The sequence below is a fragment of the Phoxinus phoxinus genome (assembly GCF_949152265.1).
Source record: "Phoxinus phoxinus genome assembly, chromosome: 6".
Classification (NCBI taxonomy): domain Eukaryota; kingdom Metazoa; phylum Chordata; class Actinopteri; order Cypriniformes; family Leuciscidae; genus Phoxinus; species Phoxinus phoxinus.
In genome coordinates, this window is record NC_136881.1 from 42,888,066 (window position 1) to 42,914,035 (window position 25,970).

Here is a 25,970-nt window from a genome sequence, read left to right on the forward strand (position 1 = left end):
GCAGCAGTGTGTTATCCTTAGCAGCAGTGTGTTATCCTTAGCAGCAGTGTGTTATCCTTAGCAGCAATGTGTTATCCTTAGCAGCTGTGTTATCCTTAGCAGCGGTGTTATCCTTAGCAGCAGTGTGTTATCCTTAGCAGCAGTGTGTTATCCTTAGCAGCGGTGTTATCCTTAGCAGCAGTGTGTTATCCTTAGCAGCGGTGTGTTATCCTTAGCAGCAGTGTGTTATCCTTAGCAGCAGTGTTATCCTTAGCAGCAGTGTGTTATCCTTAGCAGCGGTGTTATCCTTAGCAGCGGTGTTATCCTTAGCAGCGGTGTGTTATCCTTAGCAGCAGTGTGTTATCCTTAGCAGCAGTGTGTTATCCTTAGCAGCAGTGTGTTATCCTTAGCAGCAGTGTGTTATCCTTAGCAGCAGTGTGTTATCCTTAGCAGCAGTGTGTTATCCTTAGCAGCAGTGTGTTATCCTTAGCAGCGGTGTGTTATCCTTAGCAGCGGTGTTATCCTTAGCAGCAGTGTGTTATCCTTAGCAGTGGTGTGTTATCCTTAGCAGCGGTGTGTTATCCTTAGCAGCAGTGTGTTATCCTTAGCAGCGGTGTTATCCTTAGCAGCAGTGTGTTATCCTTAGCAGCAGTGTGTTATCCTTAGCAGCGGTGTTATCCTTAGCAGCAGTGTGTTATCCTTAGCAGCGGTGTGTTATCCTTAGCAGCAGTGTGTTATCCTTAGCAGCAGTGTGTTATCCTTAGCAGCAGTGTGTTATCCTTAGCAGCAGTGTGTTATCCTTAGCAGCAGTGTGTTATCCTTAGCAGTGGTGTGTTATCCTTAGCAGTGGTGTGTTATCCTTAGCAGCGGTGTGTTATCCTTAGCAGCGGTGTTATCCTTAGCAGCAGTGTGTTATCCTTAGCAGCGGTGTTATCCTTAGCAGCAGTGTGTTATCCTTAGCAGCGGTGTGTTATCCTTAGCAGCAGTGTGTTATCCTTAGCAGCAGTGTGTTATCCTTAGCAGCAGTGTGTTATCCTTAGCAGCGGTGTTATCCTTAGCAGCGGTGTGTTATCCTTAGCAGCGGTGTTATCCTTAGCAGCAGTGTGTTATCCTTAGCAGCGGTGTTATCCTTAGCAGCGGTGTTATCCTTAGCAGCGGTGTTATCCTTAGCAGCGGTGTTATCCTTAGCAGCGGTGTTATCCTTAGCAGCAGTGTGTTATCCTTAGCAGCGGTGTTATCCTTAGCAGCGGTGTTATCCTTAGCAGCGGTGTGTTATCCTTAGCAGCGGTGTTATCCTTAGCAGCGGTGTTATCCTTAGCAGCAGTGTGTTATCCTTAGCAGCGGTGTTATCCTTAGCAGCGGTGTTATCCTTAGCAGCGGTGTGTTATCCTTAGCAGCAGTGTGTTATCCTTAGCAGCAGTGTGTTATCCTTAGCAGCGGTGTTATCCTTAGCAGCAGTGTGTTATCCTTAGCAGCGGTGTTATCCTTAGCAGCAGTGTGTTATCCTTAGCAGCAGTGTGTTATCCTTAGCAGCAGTGTTATCCTTAGCAGCGGTGTTATCCTTAGCAGCAGTGTGTTATCCTTAGCAGCGGTGTGTTATCCTTAGCAGCGGTGTTATCCTTAGCAGCAGTGTGTTATCCTTAGCAGCAGTGTTATCCTTAGCAGCGGTGTTATCCTTAGCAGCAGTGTGTTATCCTTAGCAGCAGTGTGTTATCCTTAGCAGCGGTGTGTTATCCTTAGCAGCGGTGTTATCCTTAGCAGCGGTGTTATCCTTAGCAGCGGTGTTATCCTTAGCAGCGGTGTGTTATCCTTAGCAGCGGTGTTATCCTTAGCAGCAGTGTGTTATCCTTAGCAGTGGTGTGTTATCCTTAGCAGCAGTGTGTTATCCTTAGCAGCGGTGTTATCCTTAGCAGCGGTGTTATCCTTAGCAGCGGTGTTATCCTTAGCAGCGGTGTTATCCTTAGCAGCAGTGTGTTATCCTTAGCAGCAGTGTTATCCTTAGCAGCGGTGTTATCCTTAGCAGCGGTGTTATCCTTAGCAGCGGTGTTATCCTTAGCAGCGGTGTTATCCTTAGCAGCGGTGTTATCCTTAGCAGCGGTGTTATCCTTAGCAGCAGTGTTATCCTTAGCAGCGGTGTTATCCTTAGCAGCGGTGTTATCCTTAGCAGCAGTGTGTTATCCTTAGCAGCAGTGTTATCCTTAGCAGCGGTGTTATCCTTAGCAGCAGTGTGTTATCCTTAGCAGCGGTGTGTTATCCTTAGCAGCGGTGTTATCCTTAGCAGCAGTGTGTTATCCTTAGCAGCAGTGTTATCCTTAGCAGCGGTGTTATCCTTAGCAGCAGTGTGTTATCCTTAGCAGCAGTGTGTTATCCTTAGCAGCAGTGTGTTATCCTTAGCAGCGGTGTGTTATCCTTAGCAGCGGTGTTATCCTTAGCAGCGGTGCGTTCTCCTTAGCAGTGGTGTGTTATCCTTAGCAGCAGTGTGTTATCCTTAGCAGCGGTGCGTTATCCTTAGCAGCGGTGTTATCCTTAGCAGCGGTGTGTTATCCTTAGCAGCGGTGTTATCCTTAGCAGCAGTGTGTTATCCTTAGCAGTGGTGTGTTATCCTTAGCAGCAGTGTGTTATCCTTAGCAGCGGTGTTATCCTTAGCAGCGGTGTTATCCTTAGCAGCAGTGTGTTATCCTTAGCAGTGGTGTGTTATCCTTAGCAGCAGTGTGTTATCCTTAGCAGCGGTGTTATCCTTAGCAGCAGTGTGTTATCCTTAGCAGCGGTGTTATCCTTAGCAGCAGTGTGTTATCCTTAGCAGCGGTGTTATCCTTAGCAGCAGTGTGTTATCCTTAGCAGCGGTGTTATCCTTAGCAGCAGTGTGTTATCCTTAGCAGCGGTGTGTTATCCTTAGCAGCAGTGTGTTATCCTTAGCAGCAGTGTTATCCTTAGCAGCAGTGTGTTATCCTTAGCAGCAGTGTGTTATCCTTAGCAGCGGTGTTATCCTTAGCAGCGGTGTTATCCTTAGCAGCAGTGTGTTATCCTTAGCAGCAGTGTGTTATCCTTAGCAGCGGTGTGTTATCCTTAGCAGCAGTGTGTTATCCTTAGCAGCGGTGTGTTATCCTTAGCAGCTGTGTTATCCTTAGCAGCAGTGTGTTATCCTTAGCAGCGGTGTTATCCTTAGCAGCGGTGTGTTATCCTTAGCAGCAGTGTGTTATCCTTAGCAGCGGTGTTATCCTTAGCAGCGGTGTTATCCTTAGCAGCGGTGTGTTATCCTTAGCAGCGGTGTTATCCTTAGCAGCGGTGTTATCCTTAACAGCGGTGTGTTATCCTTAGCAGCGGTGTTATCCTTAGCAGCGGTGTTTTCCTTAGCAGCGGTGTTATCCTTAGCAGCGGTGTGTTATCCTTAGCAGCAGTGTGTTATCCTTAGCAGCAGTGTGTTATCCTTAGCAGCAGTGTGTTATCCTTAGCAGCGGTGTTATCCTTAGCAGCGGTGTGTTATCCTTAGCAGCGGTGTGTTATCCTTAGCAGCAGTGTGTTATCCTTAGCAGCGGTGTGTTATCCTTAGCAGCGGTGTGTTATCAAGAAATAACAGACTGCATTCTACATTAGAATTCACCCAAACCATGTAATAACTATATTTATCAATCTCCAAGCAAGCTTGTTATAGCATAACCCTTCACCATCCTCTACAGTTAATCACTAATTAGCCTATCTTACATACAACACCATATTGTGTGTGTAATAATAGCAAATTAATATAAAAATCTGCTATTATGCCCAAATATTCTACCGTATTTGTGAATAAATAAAACATCTCATCCCAGTATTCCCAGTTCAGTGTATATATTATTATCGGCAGAAAAAGAAGAAGAAGAGTACACAGCAAAATCCCCAGTGTTAAATCAACACTGCTCGGAGCATATATGGTCCCACTCTACAGAGTGTTAAAATAACACTGAAGCAGTGTTAAAGTTAATGAGATAATTAAGTGATTAATCAAGTGATTATTGAACATTAATGATGAACACCTGCTGTTAACAAGCACAATCACTGAAGAACAGAGAAACACAAGAACTACAACTGACTTTTAGTCACAGCTTTAAATTAAATCAGCTGAAGATAAAAATAAGACATTAAATCTGTGAAGATCTCAACAGTGAACGATTAAACAACTCCACAAACAGCATTACCAGCTTCACTTATTACTAACCAGGACTGACTTTATTTCTGTCAAATGTCTACAGAAGTTTTATTGAGAATTAACAGAGGTTTAGATGTTGATGTTTTAGTCACCATTTAACAATCACCATTATGGTGAACAGTGTTGCCTTTAGTTGAGCAATTTGATTCTTTTTTTATTAATTGATTTCATGGTCATTGTAACAGTGTTTACCAAAACACACAAAGGTTGCAAAGAAAGCCAGCTACAAAGATGGTCAGGTGATAGGCCTATAGTTTTCAACAAGTACAAATATAAAAAAATGCTATCATTTAATGAAAATGGTTATTTGGTATTAATAGATTTTCAATAACATTAATTTCTTTCTATAGATCAGTCATCAAGCTGAATCTTTATTTTTAATTATTGGGAAAATAATCTTTGGACAATCACACAGACATCAAGAATCCTCATATGAATCTCATTAATGGTGACATGCTTTATGCCGCAATGCATTATGGGAGGCACCATAGTATAAAAATAATGGCTCCCAGCATGCATTGCAGCATGAAGCATGTCACCATTGTTGAGATTCATACTCTGATTCTTGATGTCTGTCGTTTCTAATATAAAAATAATAATTTTCAAAAAAAATCTGAAATGTATATCAAATTTTTAATTCAGGATGACTGCTCTGTGTAAAAAAAAGTTACTTTTATTAATAACTAATAACAACTTTTGTTTTTTGTCAGGGATAAGATTAATGAATCTTTCATCTTTATAATAATGAAAACGATAACACCAGGACATGTAATATTTATAGCTTCTTTTGTAACATATTATTAGTTTTGGTAAATATTGTTACAAAGAGCAAAATTGCACTTAAAATGTTATGAGTCAAACTGCCCAACTGAAGGGAACACTGATCACCATAATGGTGACCTTTTTTTTAACATCGACATCTAAACTTTTGTCCATAGACATATACCAGAAATAAAGTCAGTCTGGTTAGTAATAAGTGAAGCTGGTAATGCTGTTTGTGGAGTTGTTTAATCCTCCTCTGCATAAATCTTTAGAGATTGAATGTCTTATTTTTATCTTCAGCTGATTTAATTTAAAGCTGTGACTAAAAGTCAGTTGTAGTTCTTGTGTTTCTCTGTTCTTCAGTGATTGTGCTTGTTAACATCAGGTGTCCATCATTAATGTTCAATCATCACTTGATTAATCACTTAATTATCTCATTAACTTTAACACTGATTCAGTGTTATTTTAACACTCTGCAGAGTGGGACCATATATGCTCCGAGCAGTGTTGATTTAACACTGGGGATTTTGCTGTGTAAAATACATTAATAATGTACATTAGTATCAGTAAATCACTGAGTAGACTATTGCAGTTTTGAAATCATAATTAAACAAAATGCTTTAAATTGACAGCACTACTGTAAACGTGAACAAGGGCAAGATTTGGATGGATTTAGAAGTCAGACTCTGATGGAGTGATGGAGCTCCACGATACTTCCCCTTCTCCAGTCCGTGATGGGGATTGAAACACGGAAACTACTCCTGATGTGTAATGTCTGTGATATTGGAACAATGGTGTCGGTCTCTGAAGAGCCGTCAGAACGATATCAATCCCAGAGTGCACCTTCAGGTAATATGACAATCACAATAGCTACTTTTCTCTTTAGTATTATTTTAGCATAATATCCATGGAAGTGTGCTTGCTTTGCTGTTGTATTTTTTACTTTTAGCATAGCCTATAGTTTTATTTCAGTTTTGTGAAATTATTTTTCTTTAATATTTCAAAACATTATTTTCAGTGTTATTCACTTTCTGTTAACAACTTTGTTTAGGCTACTGCATCTTTAGTTCAGTTTCATTAAAAAAACATACAAAAAAATAGTTTTTGGAACAATTAATTAATTGAGTTCGTAAAATGAGTGATTCATTACTCACAAGACACATCTATGAAGAAGAGAAACTAATACACACAATAAAGGAAGGACCATCACATTTATTAGATAAGAGATAATAAATCATTGCTTCACCATTGCTGTAACTGCAGTACAGTTTATTTGTCAGTGTCTGACAACAAGATTAAAAACATTTTTAATAAAATATTAACCCATGTTTTCCCAGAATCACATAAAAGATTAGATGTAGGACAATTCCTTATTCAATTCAATCCATACAAATATGTAACTGGACCTACTCTACACAAAAAAACACACATCCAAAATATGAAATAATCCATCAATTACCTATATCTATCAATCACCCAACACACCTGTCAAAGAATAACCCTTCACCATCCTCTACGTTTAGTTGCTAACATAGTCTATAACCAGCGTCCTACACCACATTTTGTGAATAAGCAAATAGAGCTGCTCAAACTATTTATATCAGAAGTTATGGCCAAATATTCTATTGTATATACGAAGAACTGAAATGTCCCATTAGGCAGCACTTCAGTTTTACCCAAGCTCAACTGCAGCTCAAACATCTCTCTAGTATCAAAGTTGGAATAATGAATTGGTATTTCACTGGTCTAAACATTTGAACCACTGACCCACTCCTCAGCACTGAGCCCTTCTGGAGCTGCTCTACATATGTGCTGTGCTATTAAAGATCAAATATTAGCAATATATGAACAGTGAAAGTAACAGAAGCTCATACAAAGCATTTTAGCAAGCTTAATTAAGCATGCAAATAACTGAAGGAAATATATATTTGATGAACAAATTAAGCCAACTAATATGATTTATGTTCTTTTGGTTCATCTAAATCTACAAGAATAACAGAAACAATCACATTTATTTGATAAGATGAGTCACTTTGAAAAAGCAAAAAAAAAAAAGAATAATTCTTCATATCAGTTTAATGCGTTCCCCAAAATCACAGATATGAACTTAGACAACTTCTAAAAGGTTAAGAAATTAAATAAAAAGTTAAAAAGCATATTTGTTTTCATAATTCACTCATTTCCCCTGAAATTGCATGAAATTAAATTTACCCACATTTACCAGATAACTGTCCCTGTTTTTTTTAAATGCAATTCCCATTATAAAATTAACACTCCTTGACTTTAAAATATTTTCCATTATACTTTTAAAATATTTTCCATTATACTTTTATAATCTGTATATTTCTTCAATAGCATATATGAATGATATTTCATCTCCTTGATAATAAAGTGTCTCAGTAATTCATTCATTAAACAAACCGACTCTGCAGCCATAAACTTTAGATATTATAAATCACACACGGAGTCCAAAATGTTCTGCACACCACTTCTCAAAGCACTTCTCAGCCTCTTCCACCTTCTTCTTCTCCTCCATCTTATCTTCAGCCGTCAGATCATCAGTTCTTCTGTAATAAACTCTGACAAGCTTCTCATAAAACTTATTTGGCAGGAAACTGGACAGCTGTCAATACAAGACAAATATCACTCACAATGAGTTTTATAAAGATATTCAATCATAGAGTAAATGAAGTACACTGTAAACTTCACTGAGCCCAACAAGACAAAGTTCAAGCTCCAGTCCGATTGGTTTACCAATAGAACATTATAAAGGAATGAATGGCACTCATTTAGAAAGATTCTGCAATGATCTGGAATAAAACAGTTTGAGTGTCACAAATACCTGATAATCTTTAAGATCTGGAATAAAACAGTTTGAGTGTCACGAATACCTGATAATCTTTAAGATCTGGAATAAAACAGTTTGAGTGTCATGAATACCTGATAATCTTTAATGGTAGAAGCTTGGGTGGGATCCCTCTTGCTGTAGAAATAGACAGATTCAATGGGGTTTTTGTCCTTCATGCCGTGATCCAGATCAACCACCTGAGCTTGTGAGAACATGAGGTGATTCACTAAACAACTCTGTTTAATTTCAGTGTCAAAACCTGCATATTCACGAAACATATTATCTGGTTTAAAATCAGCACTAAGATAAGAACTTACATAAACTGGTAATTCTTTAGCTTTCAGAGAAACAGTCGGGTCAGTGAGGTTGTAGTTCTGCACTGCGACTATCCATGTTTCTGTCAGATCTTCCTGAATTTCCAGATTTGAGAGGGTTTGTCAGTTTTATAGGGTTAATCAAACAGTAAATCAATGTGTTTTTCAGATTCTGTCCAACCTTTGAGATGTTTTCCTCAGTCAGACGAGCTTCTCCCACAAACTTTGGCAGTTTTCTCCTGACGATCTTGTCCAGGATGTTTCTGGATTCCTGCAGGTTTTCAGCGGTGGAGGACGAGATCTGCTCAAAGATCTCATCTGACACAACAACAGAAGATTCATTATTATACACTTCACATGTCCTGAGACACATAATGTCTCAAACACTGTAAAAAAATTCTGTAAAAAAACGGCCAAATTTTACAGTAACATACTGTTTTTCACTAAAACAGTAATATATCGTAAAAAAATGCCTTCTGGGTGATATTTGTCTTTTTCGAGAAACTAACCTACAGGAATATACTGTGAATTAACAGCGCTCAAAGTCGACACTAAAAGGCTGTGTTCCAAAATCACACCCTATACCCTCATTCACTATTGCCTAGTTCACTAATACAGTCTACTTGACTGAGTGAATAATTTCATAGTTAATTCAGTTAATTTTCTAAGTTAATTGAGACACTGAGGAACACCTGCTGTTAACTATCAGAATCAATCCTCTATCAGAACAAGAGGAACAGAACAATCTTAGCAAAAGATCTTAGCAGAGGAGGATTAAACAACTCCACAAAAAGCATTACCAGATTCACTTATTTCTAACCTGACTTTATTTACATCTACAGAAGGACTTATTGAAAGGTGGCAGAGGTTTAATGTCATTTTATTTTCATTTGATGTTACCATGATGGTGATCAGTGTTTGCTTTAGTTGGGCTCTTGACCTTTGAACATTAGATATTTTCTTTGGCTGCGGTAGCTGTGTCTTAGAAATACATTTGCTATGGCGAAAAAGCTGAAAGAATCAATATCATGTGACTATGGCTGTTTGATAATGGTCTCAATCATCATATAGTGGCCCAATTCACTGATCTCATTTGTTGTCTAATAATATTATTGATGTTTTATATTTTTGATTTTGGTGTTATTGTGATTTTACATTTAGAAAATATGACGGATTTTACAACTTTATACTAAGAACATTTTGAATTTTCAGATCAGCTAGACACACACACAGACATCAAGAATTGGAGTATGAATCTCAACAATGGTGACAATCAGAAGTTTTATGCTGCAATGCATGTTGGGTACCAGCATAGTACAAAAAAAATCAGCCACCACTCCCAGCATGCATTGCAGCATGAATAAATTATGCAGCTGAATTGTCTGGTTATTTTCTTTAATTTGTACTTTTTGCTTTTATTTTTGCTGTTGGTTTTGTATTGACTTTTAGTAGCGTATTCTGTGATGTTCAGATTTTATGTTATCTTTTTTGTTGATTGTCACCATTGTTGAGATTCATTGGCTGATTCTTGATGTCTGTGTTTGTCTAACTGAAACCATAGTTCAAAATGTTTTTATGAATTATGAGTTTAAAAATCCTTCACAACTGATTGCATAGCACTGCTTGGTCTTTTGCGTTAGTTTCACAGTGTAGTAATATTAAATTAAACTGTGTTAAAAAACACATTTTTGATAAGTAATTAGAAACTGATTGAGATCAGAGAGACAAACATTATGTGATGACTTAATATTCAAAACATAACCACCAACACCTGATCTCAGTTTTGTTGGCTTTGCTTCTGCCACAACAAATGTGTTTATTACATACACAGTTAAAGCAGCCAAATAAAAACTAATGTTAAAGTCAAGGGTCAGGAGCACAACTAAAGCAAACACTGATCTCCATAATGGTAATGTCAAATGAAACAAAACAACATCTAAACCTCTGTTAATTCTCAATAGGAATTTCAGTAGACGAAAAAATGAATTAAGTCAATCTGGTTAATAACAAGTGAAGCTGGTAATGCTATTTTTTAGAGTTGTTTAATCCTTCTCTGCTGAGATCTTCAGAGATTTCATGTCTTCTGTGGCTGAAGTAAGTTGTAGTTCTTGTGTTTCACTTTTTTATCTTCTTGTTGTTTCTCTGTCCTTGTCAGGTGTTCATCACTAATGCTCAATCATCAGTTAATTAATCACTGAATTATATAATTAACTTCAACACTGCTTCAGTGTTACTCCAACACCCTGTAGTGTGGACATACAAGTGTTCATTTAAAACTGAAGATTTTGCAGTGGGATTTAAAGGGTTAAATGTGTCAAATAAAAAAAAAAACAGAGTGAAGTGTAATTTAACGGTAATCAACTGTAAATTAATTTACGGCATAAAACTGTAGAAAAACAGCATTTTACTGGCAACCACAGCTGCCAGTAGATTACCGTAAAATCAAGGAAAAACAGCAATATTCTGTAAAATTTAACAGTCAGGTTTACTAAACAAAATAAGTTAATTTCACTGAAATATTAGTAAAAGTTCATAGAAAAAAGTTATGCGAAGTCAATAACTGATAAAGAGAGTAAATATTAAACTGAAGTTTTTCATGTGTTTTGCACAAGATGATACAGGAGAGATCTGTTAGTTTAATTCATTAGTTTTGTGGGTCACCATTGTGCTGGAGAGTAGAGCCTGTGCTTCAGTCAAAGATGAGCAGAGTAACTCTGATGTTATGCTGCCCGTTGCTTTATTTAAACGCAGGAACTGTAGTTGCTGATGCAGTGACAATCTCGTTGCTAAATACTTTAGCACATACACACTCAAAAAAATAAATTGTTGAATGAACATGATTTAATCGTATCACCCATTATGCATCTAAGCAAGATTTGAATATTTTATTTGAACACAATATTGGTTTGTAAATTGAACATGATTGTAATATGTCAATGCAACTTCTTTGCAACTAATTGAATCAACATGTTTGTATTGTGTTAGACTAATCAAATGTATTCTCATTCACTCAAAGCACAGGAAAGCAGAATCACCAAAGGAGAAAATCAAATTTTTAAGTCACCACTATGGAGATCAGTGTGTGTTTTAGTTGGGCTCTTCACCCTTAAATTATTAACTTTAAGTTTTGTTTGGCTGCTGTACATAAGTTATAACAGCCAGATGAATAAATAGGAACGGTGATCTGATGGTGTTGGTTGTGTATTAAAGGGGTCATGACATGGTTTTTTTAATTTTATTATTATGTTCCCTTAGGTGCAATTATAGTATTACTATAGTTTTTTTTACAAAAAACTTTTAAAATGTAGTGATTTATGACCTTTTCCCACCCTGTTTCTCATCCTCTGATTCAAACAGTCTGTTTTGGGGGTATTTCCCCTTTAAGAGTTCAGTGTTAACGCCCACTGTTATGATTGGCTAACGTCAGTGCCTATGCATCAATATTAACGCCCCCAGCCAGAACATTTGCGGATTCGGCGTAACTGTTTAATAGCGGGTGATGCATGCGAAGCGATGGCTCTGGCAATGATAAAACCTTATTATGTTTGAGCCGGAATCAGATGAGGAATCACCACAAAATGAAGCATCACCACAACAACGAAGACTGGATCAGCCCGTGTCCACATGGAAAGTGAAACTATTTTGAATTAATAAAAAAAAATTAACCCGAGACACTTGAAAACGGATTATTGTTGCATAATTATCCTATAGCTTAATTTGCTAACAGTTTAACATTATTTAACTAATTCCAATGAAATGATAGGGTGTACCACGGACAAAAATGCATGCACAGACAGGCCATCTTTGAAGATGCAGCATTGATAAAGGCAACATTTTTGATTTTCTATCACATGTAGGCCTACTAGAAAGGCGACATATTTTCAAGATTCTCTTATACAAATGTGTTTATATTAGCCATGGTAAAAAGTAAGTTTGCGTCGTCGTTATTGAGCCCAGAAGAGTCGGCACGGACTTATCTTTGAGCAACAGTTTTCTGGCAAAGCCAAGCATCATATTGGGATTTTTTCCTCAAAACAGTCATCCTTAAATGTATAGAACACTGCCGTGACTGGGACGTCCGCAAAAAATAAAGTGCATCCATTTTTCCCTGACGACTGGATCTTTCAGCGTATTTAAAAAGTAGTTTAAAGTTTTAAATACATTACTTACAGTTTGCGTCGTCGATGTTGAGCCCAGAATAGTCGGCACAGACTTATCTTTGAGCAACAGTTTTCTGGCAAAGCTCAAAACAGTCATCCTTAAAATGTGTAGAACAAACGCTTAAACTAACACTGCCGTGACTGGGACGTCCGCAAAAGATAAAGTGCATCCATTTTTCCCTGACGACTGGATCTTTCGCAGCGTATTCAAAGATGTTGTTTGTCCACAGCCAGGAACAGCACATCTGCGGCATCGTAATTTCCCTGTACACAGACCCACTCGCTGTCCGTCGACTGAACACTTGTGAGGCGCGCGGCGCGCGGGCGCGACAATGATACGAAATGAGCGTAGTTGTCTTGCGCTTTAAGCGTAGTTGTCTTGTGCTGGAGGCGGTCTATATGCAAACGCTGGTACGTCACTTCGTACCGTGACGTCACTTCTTACCATGGATCCAGAACGAGCTGTATTTAGAGCTTGATTAAATAAATGATTCGTTTATAATGGGGAGGACGTCTTAAGCTATGAAACTTGCAGGACGTTTTAATGGTACTAAGACCTCTTATATACCAAAAGATCAAGGCAAATTTGGTTTCTCATGTCATGACCCCTTTAACATAACCATTATTTCACAATCATTTGATATACACATTTATTTTTTAGACATACAGACATCAATATTTAACGTATGAATCTCAGCAATGGTGAGAAACAGATCACCTCTGATCATAAGCTCATTATTTATTCATGCAGCAATGCATGATGGGAGCTATGAATGAGTTTTGATTGGTGCAACACAGAATGCACTGCAACATGCTTTATAAATGTCACCATTGTTGAGATGCATACACTGATTCTTGATGTCTGTGTGTGCCCAAAAAAGAAATGTGTATATATATATTTTTTTATTTGTATTGATTTAATCGTTTTAATTTCATTGAAAAGGCTAAACCTATTATGCAGCTAAAATTAATAAATTAAACCTAACTCATAAATTGGACTCTATATGAGTTCAGTGATTCAGGTTAAATGATTGTGAAATAATGGTTATGTTAATACACAACCAACACCATCAGATCACCGTTCCTATTTGTTCATCTGGCTGTTATAACTTATGTACACCAGCCAAACAAAACTTAAAGTTAATAATTTAAGGGTGAAGAGCCCAACTAAAACACACACTGATCCCCATAATGGTGACTTAAAATTAGATTTTCTCCTTTGGTGATTCTGCTTTCCTGTGCTTTGAGTGAATGAGAATACATTTGATTCGTCTAACACAATACAAACATGTTGGTTCAATTAGTTGCAAAGAAGTTGCATTGACATATTACAATCATGTTCAATTTACAAACCAATATTGTGTTCAAATAAAATATTCAAATCTTGCTTAGATGCGAACAGTAGCACACATGCATGTGTGCTACTGTTCGTTAAATGCTAACTGCAAAGATTTTAGTTAATTTCATGTTTTTAATTCATTCACGATTACACATTAGATGTTTGCAGTATTATATTAAGAGATATTCATTTTCAGTGGACTCAAATGAAGTTCACAATACTATCAGTATAAATACTCGTTTTTAAACTTGAACTGTTTGAAGCAATCGGTTTCCCAAATGATACAAGTTACCTTCCATTGTATTTTTACAGTAACATGCTGTAAAAAAGGAGAGCTGTATAATAACAGTAGAGGCCTGTAAATTAACAGTATTTTGCTGGCAACCACAGCTGCCAGTAGATTACTGTTATTTTACAGCGCAATTTTTTACAGTGAGAGGATGTGTATCCTGGTTTATGGTAATCCGGTATCTTTAGCTCTTTTAGCTTTGAGTTGACATGTTTTTCACCAGTACTTTCAGCTGACCTGTGAGTTTGCTGTATTCCTCTGCTGTCTTTATGGCTTCAGAAATCTTCAGCATATCTTCAGGTTTCCCTTCACGAAGATCACGGTCAGCTAGTACGAGCGCTTCTGCAAACCTAACACATTTGAGTTAGTGTTTCCAACATGTATAAGAATCACAGTCGAATGCTGAATTTGTGTAAGATGAATAAGTTATGCAGCAGATTAAATATTGTAAAATCTCATATTCACTGAGAATAGAGAGACTCACATCTCTTCAATGATGTTGCAGATCTTGTGCTGGTAGGCCTGGCGATGGAGAGTGTATCGAGTGCGAAACATCTCATACACATTATCTGCCTCCTGTTTGACACACACACACACACACACACACACACACACACACACACCAGAGTCACAGATACACTTCCCATGATGCATGTTCACATTCAAGAGCTAATGCCACTTTTTATCTGAAGTTTTAAGTAGAGTAGATGAATCTTGAATATACACGTCATACATTCAGTATGTGTGTGTTTGATTAGTAATCATAGTGTGTGATAATTGAATCATGTACCTTGTCTCTGAAGCAGATGTGCTTTCTTTTCTTTTCTTTCACTTCACACACTCGAGCGAACTTCAGCAGACGCTGATGGTCAAAACTGTTACGAATGCCGAGGTGATGACAGTCTCTGAGAAATAAACATATAAAAAGGATATGTAAATGAGAGGATACTTTGGCTCAAAGTTATAATAGATTCTACATCACAGTAACATCTGTGCAAAACGGCTAATAATATTTACCGTGCGAAATAGTCCCATTTGTCCACATCAATGCCGTTCTGTTTGTTTGCCACAATCTCATACAGGAAGGATTTGTCGTAATCTCTTCCCTTGTATGTCCACTGAAAAGAGGAGCAAAGGCTGTATGTAAATGAGGCTTTATTCATGCTAACACATCAATGACAGATGAAGTATCAGTATGAACCTCAGCAACTGAATCTTTTGCCCCTTCGATTAACTCTCTAATGAAGGTGACGTCTGTATCATCCAGTCCGTGCTCTTTCAACACATTCTTATTCTCAGTCTTCAAACCCGTTACAATGTCATCAAACATCTGCACTGACATCTGCTCATGCTGCAGTGAAGACACAAACACAGATGAAATCATAAATACATATATTACAGAAGCCAACAGCACAGAGTGTGTGTGAGCAATGTGTTCATTCTCACCTTCCACTTCTCAGGGATGTCATCAGGCAAGCCTAAGAATAAGAAGCAGATCTCAGATGGTTTGTAATTCATGTTTTGCACATTAACTCTTTCAGGTTCATTTACCAAACATACACACAAGTTTTTCCCAAATATAACAATGACATAAATAAGAAATGTGCATGTCCACAGATCCTTCTTAGATCTCGTTTCACACTGACACTTACCTCTTATTTCTTTTTGTTTTTTGGCTTTTGGAATAACCAGACCATCAAACACATGGGAAAATGGACCATGACCTAAAAAATAAAGAGAAACTGGGTAATTCTAGGTATGGTTATCATAAATCAATGTTCGAATTGATAACTATGATAAGGGTTTGACAAATACAAAAAACACAACACAAAACACTGAATATTGGATTATTTTCAGTTCCCATATGTGCATTAGTGCTACTCACCCAAGTCGTGACACAGTCCAGCGATCTGAACACACAGGTAATCCTGTCTGGTGATTTTGAGCTCTGGCTGATTGTCATGAAGAATCTTGACCAGACAGCCAGCTAAATACGCCACACTAACACACACACACACACACACACAACACCACAGTTACCACATACCAAAAACACTGAATAGCTACAATATTTTTATTCGTTTACTTGCATGCCATGCAAAAATATCAACAGAGAACTGACCGTGCAAATGTATATTATTTAAATATGCTAAATTTAAATCTGTAAAATTATTCACTTAAATACTAAACGGCCTAGAATTTTTGATCTGAATATAATAATATTTCACCCAAGAGAGTGTTCGAAGCGATTGTGAGAAGCTCCCGGATACACCAGATATGTTCCTCCGAGTTGTTTGATGTGTCGGAGTCTCTGAAACTGAGGAGTGTCAATGATCTTCACCAGCAGGGGGTGCAGCTCAATGTGGCCATGAATGGGGTCGTTGAAAATCTACAAAAGATACAGGTTTGTTATATTTTAAATTTACACCTATGGCAGTTACCAGTTACTGTATAGACACTATGAAATGTTTTTGTGACTGAACGTCAAATATAATGTAGAGTACAATTTGAAAACATAGATTTTATTTATATCTAATTAATAAAAATGAGGCAACATATTACAAGCAATATTATTAATTAAATGTAACAAATTAGAATTGAGTAATAATTAATAAAATTAATTCCTTAAATGTTAACCATTTAAAATGAGTAAAATTACAAAATATATGTTATTGCCAACATTGAAGACACCTGATGTTAACAAGCAGAATCACTGAAGGAGAAAACCATAATTAAAGTCACCATTATGGAGATCAGTGTTGTGTTTTAGTTGGCCTCTTCACCCTTAAATTATTAACTTTAAGTTTTTGTTTGGCTGCTGTTCGTGAGTTATAACAGCAGATGAACAAATAGAAAAGGTGATCTAATGGTGTTGGTTGTGAGTCACAATCATTTGACCTGAATAACTGAACTCATATGGAGTAGTGATGGTCGGTTCGTGAACGAATCGGTCTTTTGAACCGGTTTTATTTAGTGAACTGGTCGAACCAGTACACTAAATAGGACTGAATCGTTCGAAACAGTTCGCGTCTTGCGTCAGTGCTGATCCACAAGTTACTAAAGTTACTCACTTTCAGACATGCCTGACAGTCCCTCCAAATCTAAATAAACCAATATCCCGGAGTATATTTTACTCCAGTACATCCAACAGTTCACTGAACTGAGTGAAGTGATGAGCACGAGCAGCTGATACTGAGCGGTTCTCGGGAGCTGAGCATGCGTACAATTTTTCTGAGGGACGAAATGTACGTTTTGTAAGTGTTTTGTTGAACATCATTGTAACAAAATAAAACATGTTGGAAACATGTTTATCACATAATTACTGTATTATCACTGTATTATTTTAAAGATTGGAAACACAATGAATGGATTATACAACTTTCAAACTATTATTACCTATACTAAAATATTATTTTCAGGAACAGCTCATTTAATTTTTAAGTAAGTTGATATAAATCTTTGATGTAAACTCTTGCCAAGGTTTTAATGGTGCTTAAATGTTTATAATGTGTTAAAACTTAACATATTAAACATAAGACATGCATTTATTTTTTTGTTGTCGACTGTAGCCTAGGTTTCAGCAGTTCTCAGCTCAGCACACACAGGCCTATGCTACGATTCTCGAGTCAAGAACTGGTTGTTGCAGCAGTTCTTGAATCACCAGTAGCCTACAGAACCGAGAACTGTTTCTTTCAGACACGTTCGATACGGAGAACCGCTGAGCTGGAGATACAGCGCATGCGTGATAGTGTACCGTCTCTGAACCAAACTTTCTTTCGGCCAACTGATGATGTGCTGATCTGACAGGCTACATGACCACGGGTGAACCGAGGACTTAAATGAGGGGCCGAATTTGGCGAAATGTAAGTTTATTTAATAACAAATAAAATAACGAAGACCATTTATGCACTTTATGTCTTTAAGACATGTAAAACATCCGCATTTGCACATCGCCTGTAGGCCACTGGGTTTGTTTGCAAAACGTAAGATGTAAGAAACTTATCCAAGATGATTATGACGATGAGTAGGCTACTATTATTTAATTGAGGTTATGATTACAAATGCCTTTAATTTAAAGTATTTTTATCCGCCAGGAGAATTGACGTTATACGTGAGGACATAAAAGAACTGGTGAACCGGTTTTTTGAACCGGTTCATTTAAACAAACAGTCCGAAAGAACCGATTCGCGGAAAAGAACCGGACTTCCCATCACTAATATGGAGTCCAATTTGTGACTTAAGTTAAGTTTATTAACTATAGAAGTACTGGCCTTGTACACCATAATATTTTGAACTTTTACAATGTAATCCAGATAAGTTCTAAAAAGTTTCTATTGTACAAAAAAAAAAAAAACAGACATCATGAATCAGCCTGTGAATCTCAACAATGGTGATGTTTATAAAGCATGTTGCAGTGCATTCTGGGTTGCACCAATCAAAACTCATTCATGGCTCCCATCATGTATTGCTGCATGAATAAATAATGAGCTTATTATGATCAGAGGTTGTCACCATTGCTGAGATTCATACGCTAAATCTTGATGTCTGTGTGCGCCTAAAAAAAAAAAAAAACACATATTTTTTATTATTATTGATTTGATCATTTGGATTTCATTGAAAAGGCTAATAATATTATGCAGCTAGAATTAATAAAATAAATTTAACTCATAAATTGGACTCTACATTAGATTAGTGATTCATGTCAAATGATTGTGAAATTATGAAACACAACCAACACCATCAGATTAACGTTTCTATTTGTTCATCTGGCTGTTATAACTCATGTACAGCAGCCAAACAAAAACTTAAATTAATAATTTAAGGGTGAAGAGCCCAACTAAAACACACACTCATCTCCATAATGGTGACTTTAATTATGGTTTTCTCCTTCAGTGATTCTGCTTGTTAACATCAGGTGTCTTCAATGTTGGCAATAACATATATTTTGTAAATTGTACTCATTTTAAATGGTTAACATTTAAAGGTGCCCTAGAATGTGTTGAAATAATATTTTAATTTTGTCCCTGATATCTACATAGAGGGTATGTGGCTTAAAAAGCCATTTAAAATGTCCAGAAAAGGTTTTACAGGTCAATTTCCAACCCTATAAATTGGCCCTAGAATGAAATGGTTCTGTTTTTACCTTATTTGGAAGGGTCATGAATAGTAATGAGGAGTTCTGCTCTGATTGGCTCTTTCACTGTGGGCTCATTACAAGAGCTCAGAGAGTCACAGCAAACAGGTCCGACGTGCAAATGGAGAGACTCGGTGTACAACCGTATATGTTTGAGCCGGTTTCAGACGACGATGCAGAGTTTGAGGAACAAGTGGTTGTTTGTAGAATGCAAATGGACGTTTCGGAGTGGTAAGTTTATTCATTATTTTCAGTACGAACTTAACAGTCACGTGTGTGCGTGTGTGTGTGTGCGTGTGTGTGTGTATGTGCGTTCGTTCGTTCGTTCGTGCGTGCGTGCGTGTGTGTGCGTGTGTGTGTCTGTCTGTGTGCGTGTGTGTGTGTGTGTGTGTGTGTGCTTCACCTGCGCAGCGCAGTTCTGTGTAGCACCGTATCTCTGAAAGGGCTTGGCTTATGCAAATTTTGGAGGCGTACATATTAATGATCCCATCGGTTTACGTCACAGTAGGTGTTATGTGGAGATTCGCCCGTTTTTCAGGGGTGTTTTTCAAAAACGAGATTTAAACAAGAAGGAGAAAACAATGGTGTTTGAAACTCACTGTATGTCATGTCCATGTACTAAACTATTGTTATTTAACTATGGCAAGTTAAATTCAATTTCACATTCTAGGGCACCTTTAAGGAATTAATTTGATTAATTCTTACTCAATTCTAATTTGTTAAATTTAATTAATAATATTGCTTGTAATCTGTTGCCTCATTTTTATTAATTAGATATAAATAAAATCTATGTTTTCATTTTTACAGTGTATGCACTGACACAACTGAGTCAGACTGAGTGGCAAACATCCTGAAATTGTGTTGGGTCTAGTATGGGAAAATGTAAAAAATATTAAAATAACACAAACTGTCATCTACTTAAATTAAATGACTTTCTTTAAAGCTGCTTGGAAACCATGTAAGGTGAATTGCTATTCAAATAAATTTGACTAGACGCTTAGTCTACATAATGCTGGGTTATTTTTCAACCTAAATGCTGGGTTGAACATGTTGTAATTTTTTGGGTTATTTTTTTTTAGAGCTAGTTAGTGAACAGAATTATTGTGATGCAATAAATGTGATGCATTGCGGCATTAAACATGTCACCATTGTTGAGATTCATATGCTGATTCTTGACATCTGTGTCTTAAAAGAAAAAAATCCATACAGTGCAGCAATATTATAACAATCAGTTAGAAGACTTTAATAAAAAATTAGCACAAAAAAGTCAGCTTATGATGACACACACAGACATCAACAATTAGCGTATGAATCTCAACAATGGTGACAATCAAAAGTACCTTGCTGCAATGCATGCTGGGTACCAGCATAGTACAAAACTCCCAGCATGCATTGCAACATTGCTGAATTGTCCTATTATTTTGTTTAATTCTAAATATTTGCTTTTATTTTTTGCTGTTGTTTTTGTTGTGAATTAGTAGCTTTTCAGTGATGTTCTGAATGAATCATCTAAATATTTGTGATTGTCACCATTGTTGAGATTCATACGCTGATTGTTGATATCTGTGTGTGTCAGCATAATTTTTTTTTTTTTATCTCATGTTCGTCAAAATATTTTAACTGAATGTTATTGCATTGCTGGAACTCATGCGGCAGTAACACAGGGTTTGTGATTTGAACATATTAATGGATCAACACAATTGTTAGATTCCAAAGACATCAGAGAAACAGGTTATTTCATGATGATTATAAAACCATCAACAGGCAAACATCATCACGTTCCAGTTCAGCTTTATTTGTTACTGCAAATGTGATTGATAAACACAATGTCACAGCAGCTAATTTGACAAAAGTAATAATAAGAGTTAAGAGCTCAACCAATGGAAACACTAATCACTGCTATGGTGACTTCAAATGAAACACATCTAAGTTAAAACTCTGTTAATTCTCAATAAGAACTTCTGTAGACGTCTGACAGAAATAAAGTCAGTCTGGTTAGTAATAAGTGAAGCTGGTAATGCTGTTTGTGGAGTTGTTTATTCCTCCTCTGCTGAGATCTTCACAGATTTAATGTCTTCTTTTCTCTTCAGTGGATTTCATCTAAGGCTGTGTCTGAAGTCAGTTGTAGTTTTTTGTTTCTGCTCGTCTCTTTTTCTGTTCTCTTCTTTCCTTCAGTGATTCTGCTTGTTAACAGGCTTATTAATGCTGAAATAACTCCATATTTAATATACACAAACTTTGTGGCTCAGATAAGGTCCTGTTCTGGTTTATTTCTTTGCTCTTGGCTGACATGTGGCATTGCTATGGTCTGCTTGTGGCCCAGATCTGCCAAACAGGAGCGGTCCACTCAAGTGCCGTCATTCCACGCTGCATGTGGGCCAGATGTGGGCCGGATCTGGGCCGAAACAATGTTGCTATCTGGGGTCCGTGTATGCAAATAATAATTATCATCATTATTATAACATTTATTAGACTACATATTTAGAGACGCATTAGAGAGGGTATTACATGCTCTTCATGAGGCGCGCGCGCGGTCTCTTGCTCTCTCTTCCTCTCTGCTGTGCACGCGCTACGCGGTTTGGAGCACAGTCTCTGTATCGCGGGCGCGCTCGCTCTAGATTCCGGAGATTTTAACTAATTCGCGGGCATCAGTGAGCCGCTACAAATATGCGGGAGACTATTTTTATAGTTTACTAATATGCGGAAGGCTATTTTTTGGTGCCCCCTCAGCTCTTGGTGCCCTACGTGCCGCACTGAGTGTGGAGCGCGCTCTGCATGACACGGATGCGCGGACGCGAACACTTGCATTTTCCAATCAACAGTGGAAACAACTTAAAATACTCTTATAATTTCTGGTCATAAAAGCGAAATGACACTATGCATAAATGCTACACTAGTAACTCACCTTCATTTGTTCGTTTGGAAAGTCCAGGGAGTATTTCTTCAAGAGGTCATGCAATTCAACCTTCACAACCTCCCACAACTCTCCAGACTGTGAGCTTCCAGACCCTGAAAAGGATGCAATTTTATATCCTCATTGTTTTAATTATATATCCTATATATATATATATATATTTTAAAATCCTCAGTTTGTAAAAACAAGCAAACACGTCTAATTTTTATTTGTTTTAGTATTGTATACTGGTGGATGAAATCTTCCCAGATAGATGGAGACGTTATATGTGCGTTTTTATCTGGAAGACATTTTAGAGTGTTTGCGTCTATGAGACGTTTCTTGGCAGATGTTAAATGTTAGAAAGAACTTTTTAAGGACATATTTATCAGTTATAACACTGTAAAATCGAATTAATTAGACTTACTTAAAAAAAGCATGCAAACCGATTACCTTAAAAAATAACAAGTAAAGTGAAATTGGAATATTATGTATACCGATAATAATGCAAAAGAGATGTGTCAAAAAACAACACACAGCATGTGTTGATGGTATTCTGACACATGTTGTGTAGATTTTTAACACACAATGTGTGTTAAAATATAACTCTAAATACACTCTAAAAAGAGAATTGTTAAAAAACAACACACAGCATGTGTTGATGGTATTTTGACACATGTTGTGTAGATTAACACACAATGTGTGTTAAAATGTACCTGGATAGAATAGCATTGGGTGGAGGGAAGTTTGTGTTTATGAAAATAATTATAGGTATATTTTATATGGTATCCCATAAAAGCTCTAAAATAAATAAAACAATACATTCAAATAAATACATTAAATCTTAATTCATAAAAACTTAAAGATCAACGGTTGTTTTTTGGCAGCCAATCACGTCATGCCTCTTTTTCAATGTATTTTACAAATGCTGCTTTCACTTGTTATTAATAACCAATTTATTATAACAAACAATTTATTTCTGTCAGACGTCTACAGAAGCTCTTATTGAGAATTACCAGGTTTGGTGTTGACGATTCATTGAATGTTTCATTTTAAGTCACCAGAATCGTGATTAGTGTCAGCTTTATTTGGGCTCTTGACACTTGACTCGTAAACATTAGGTTTATCTGTCTGCTGTATTTGTGTATTGATTGTGCACATTTTAAACAGCTAAAATAATTATGAGAAAAAATGGTCAGATCATAGAATTATCGTTATGTAGTTTTGTTAAGCTTAGCAAGATATTACATTTAAAATAGGTTTAGCAAAATTAGTGTATTGCAATTAGCTTAAGATTTGTTTTAAAATACTCAGTGGGTACAGGATTTTGCATTCTACGCTTCCTTATCCTTTATTTTTTAAATTATATATTTTCAGAAAGTTTTAAGCTGCAGTAGAAACTAGTCAAATACAGACATCAAGAATCAGAGTATGAATCTCAACAATGGTGACAAACAAAAAGCTTTGTCGCAATGCATGCTGGGTGCCACTATAGTACAAAACTCATCCATGAATCCGACCATGCATTTAGGCATGAAGCTTTTCGTTTGTTACCATTGTTGAGATTTATACGTTGATTCTTGATTTCTGTGTTTGACTTGTTTTTGCTACAGCTTAAAACTTTCTGGATTTTAAAAAAAAAAGAAATATAAGAGACTCTCCACTGTTGGATAGCATGATGTTGTTTCACAAGACCATCATAACTAATAGCACATAAATAAATTAAATGCGCATCATCCATATACTCAAAAACTTGATCAGATCAGTACTTGCTGATTATTACATCATCAAGAAACATATGGTCATATTTTCTCATATATAATAACATATATATTTTATTAAAATACTGTTAAAGCAGCCAGAGAAAAACTAAAAGAAGAGTAAAGGGTCAAGAGCCCAAATAAAGGAGCCATTATTCACGATTCTGGTGACTTCAAATAAAACATTCAATGAAACATCAAACCAATATATTCATTCTCAATAAGAGCTTGTCTATGTAGATTCATAATGTCTAAAACATTCAGGTAATAAAATGTTCAAGCAAATTCTTTATTAAACGTCACTGGACTACATAAAAACAAGTTAACAATACGTTTCAGTGTTCATCCAAACACTCAATTGTAAAAACACAGTAAGTAACTCTGGCAAATACACACCGACACAGTCACATGTGACACATATCTGACACAAGTTGTGTAACTATAACACATTAGTGTGTAAAAGGTTTCAACACACTTCTGTTTAGGAGGAATAACACATTAGTTGTGTTAAAGGTAACACAAAATGTGTAGTCCTTATAAACACAGAGATGTGTTAAGAAACGACACAGGTTGTGTGTTAAATTTGACACAACATGTGTTGTCCCTGAGCACACACACTACATGTGTTAAAATCTACACAACATGTGTTAAAATCTACACAACATGTGTTGTCCCTGAGCGCACACACACTACATGTGTTAAAATCTACAACATGTGTAATTTTTAACATCTCTTTTTACAGGTTGTGTTGTTTTCACAATTTGTGTGTTAAAATGACTTACACATTTATTGTGTTAAATTTGACACAACATGTGTAGTCCCTGAGCACACTCACTACATGTGTTAAAACTGACACAACATGTGTAGTCCCTTAGCACACTCACTACATGTGTTAAAACTGACACAACATGTGTCATTTTTAACACATTTCTTTTTAGAGTGTAGTGGTCACTTACACAAGAGTTCTAGTAACTAAAAAATAACTGTTAGAGAGTACTTGAACACTTAAACACATACTGTAGTATGTTTATTATATTGTGCATTCTTCCTGCTCTGATTCTCCTCATGTTACTCCTCTGTCTTCGAGCTCATGAACCAAACCATTTCACTATGATAAAGGATGTTTCAGATGTCTTACTGCACCATGTGGAGATCAAGGATGACAGGATAATCATTTAAACAAGTCTCTTTTGTAGAATCACTTGATGCACACAAAATATTGACAATTGTTTTTTTTATTGATTATTGTAAATAAACAAATTATATAAAACTATGTAAGGTCATGACTACTTTTTTTATTTGTATTAAGTTATTTGTGAACAAAACCTGCTATTAAATAATGCAGAATTAAGTGACTAACTAAATAATAATCTTAATAAAAAATGAATAAAAACTTACCTTCTTGAAAGGAACGTTTAATATTCAGAGCACTTTGCCGGAGAGTTTCTTCAGTGTGAGACATCTTCTCTTTTTTTGATAAAGGATCAATTTTCGTTTATTTTGTTGGTTGTTAAAAACTCAGATGATAGCAATGAAGATCTGTAGAGCTGCTTACAGCTTTTATAGATCCAGAAACTCACTTGAATACATTATCAGGAATGACTTGTCAAACTATGAGGGTGTGTCTTAAAGAAATGTTGAGTTTGATCACTGGGATTAGAAATCTGAGATTAGATTAGAAATCGGGATCAGAGCAGCTGCTGCTGGAGAAACTGGGGTGATGTTTAGGAGGTGCAGATATTTTATTTATTTATTTGTATTAAAACTGCCTTTGATATGTGTGTCTGTTTAGAAAATATATACAAATGTAATGCAAATATTACATAATAAAATGTCAAGGTTAAAGTGGTAACTCAAACAAAAAGGAAAATTATGTGGGGTTTTTGTCCATGAAAGGTAATGGGGCCAGTGTTGTTTCGAAACCAACATTCCTCAGAATATCTTCTTTTGAAAGCTTATACACTGTAAAATCCAATAGCTTTCCTGACTCACATATACTAGTTAACTTTACTCAGTAATATAAAATACATAATTCTTACTAGGTTTTGTTGAGTTACAGTCAATTGCAGGGTGAAAATGACAAGTTACTCAATCGTTTGAGTGACGCTTACTTGAAACAAGCAAATAGCAACAAAGGATGCAATGACGTTACTAAACCAGTGAGTGGCAGCAGTGCATTAAAGCGTGCCTAATGTGCAGAAAAAACAAGGAAGAAGCGGCGCCAATTGTGAGAGCATGCCCGATAGAGTCTGTCACTGTGCTGTTGTTGTTGTTTTTTTTTACTGTCTGTCGCTAATCAGGGCCAG

At 36.6% G+C, this 25,970-nt stretch overlaps 1 protein-coding gene across 2 annotated transcripts in view; it reads right to left on the minus strand.

The window, feature by feature from the left end:
* Window positions 1–25,242, minus strand: part of LOC307001029 (deoxynucleoside triphosphate triphosphohydrolase SAMHD1-like) — a 138,456-nt gene extending 113,214 nt beyond the window's left edge. Inside the window, exons 1-15 of one of the 2 annotated variants that reach the window (XM_079617125.1) lie at window positions 25,063–25,242; window positions 21,917–22,020; window positions 16,106–16,266; window positions 15,763–15,878; window positions 15,530–15,601; window positions 15,324–15,355; window positions 15,079–15,228; window positions 14,895–14,995; window positions 14,668–14,782; window positions 14,362–14,453; window positions 14,115–14,227; window positions 8,271–8,407; window positions 8,093–8,185; window positions 7,868–7,972; window positions 7,295–7,550 (exon numbers count right to left, since the gene is read on the minus strand). In XM_079617125.1, coding sequence (XP_079473251.1) covers window positions 7,383–7,550; window positions 7,868–7,972; window positions 8,093–8,185; window positions 8,271–8,407; window positions 14,115–14,227; window positions 14,362–14,453; window positions 14,668–14,782; window positions 14,895–14,995; window positions 15,079–15,228; window positions 15,324–15,355; window positions 15,530–15,601; window positions 15,763–15,878; window positions 16,106–16,266; window positions 21,917–22,020; window positions 25,063–25,126 — 1,623 coding nt within the window. In that variant the 5' untranslated portion in view covers window positions 25,127–25,242 and the 3' untranslated portion in view covers window positions 7,295–7,382. Of the gene's footprint in view, window positions 1–7,294; window positions 7,551–7,769; window positions 7,973–8,092; window positions 8,186–8,270; window positions 8,408–14,114; window positions 14,228–14,361; window positions 14,454–14,667; window positions 14,783–14,894; window positions 14,996–15,078; window positions 15,229–15,323; window positions 15,356–15,529; window positions 15,602–15,762; window positions 15,879–16,105; window positions 16,267–21,916; window positions 22,021–25,062 lie in introns of those variants that run through there. The other variant, XR_013798149.1, reaches the window with a different exon arrangement.
* Window positions 25,243–25,970: the final 728 nt, after the last annotated feature.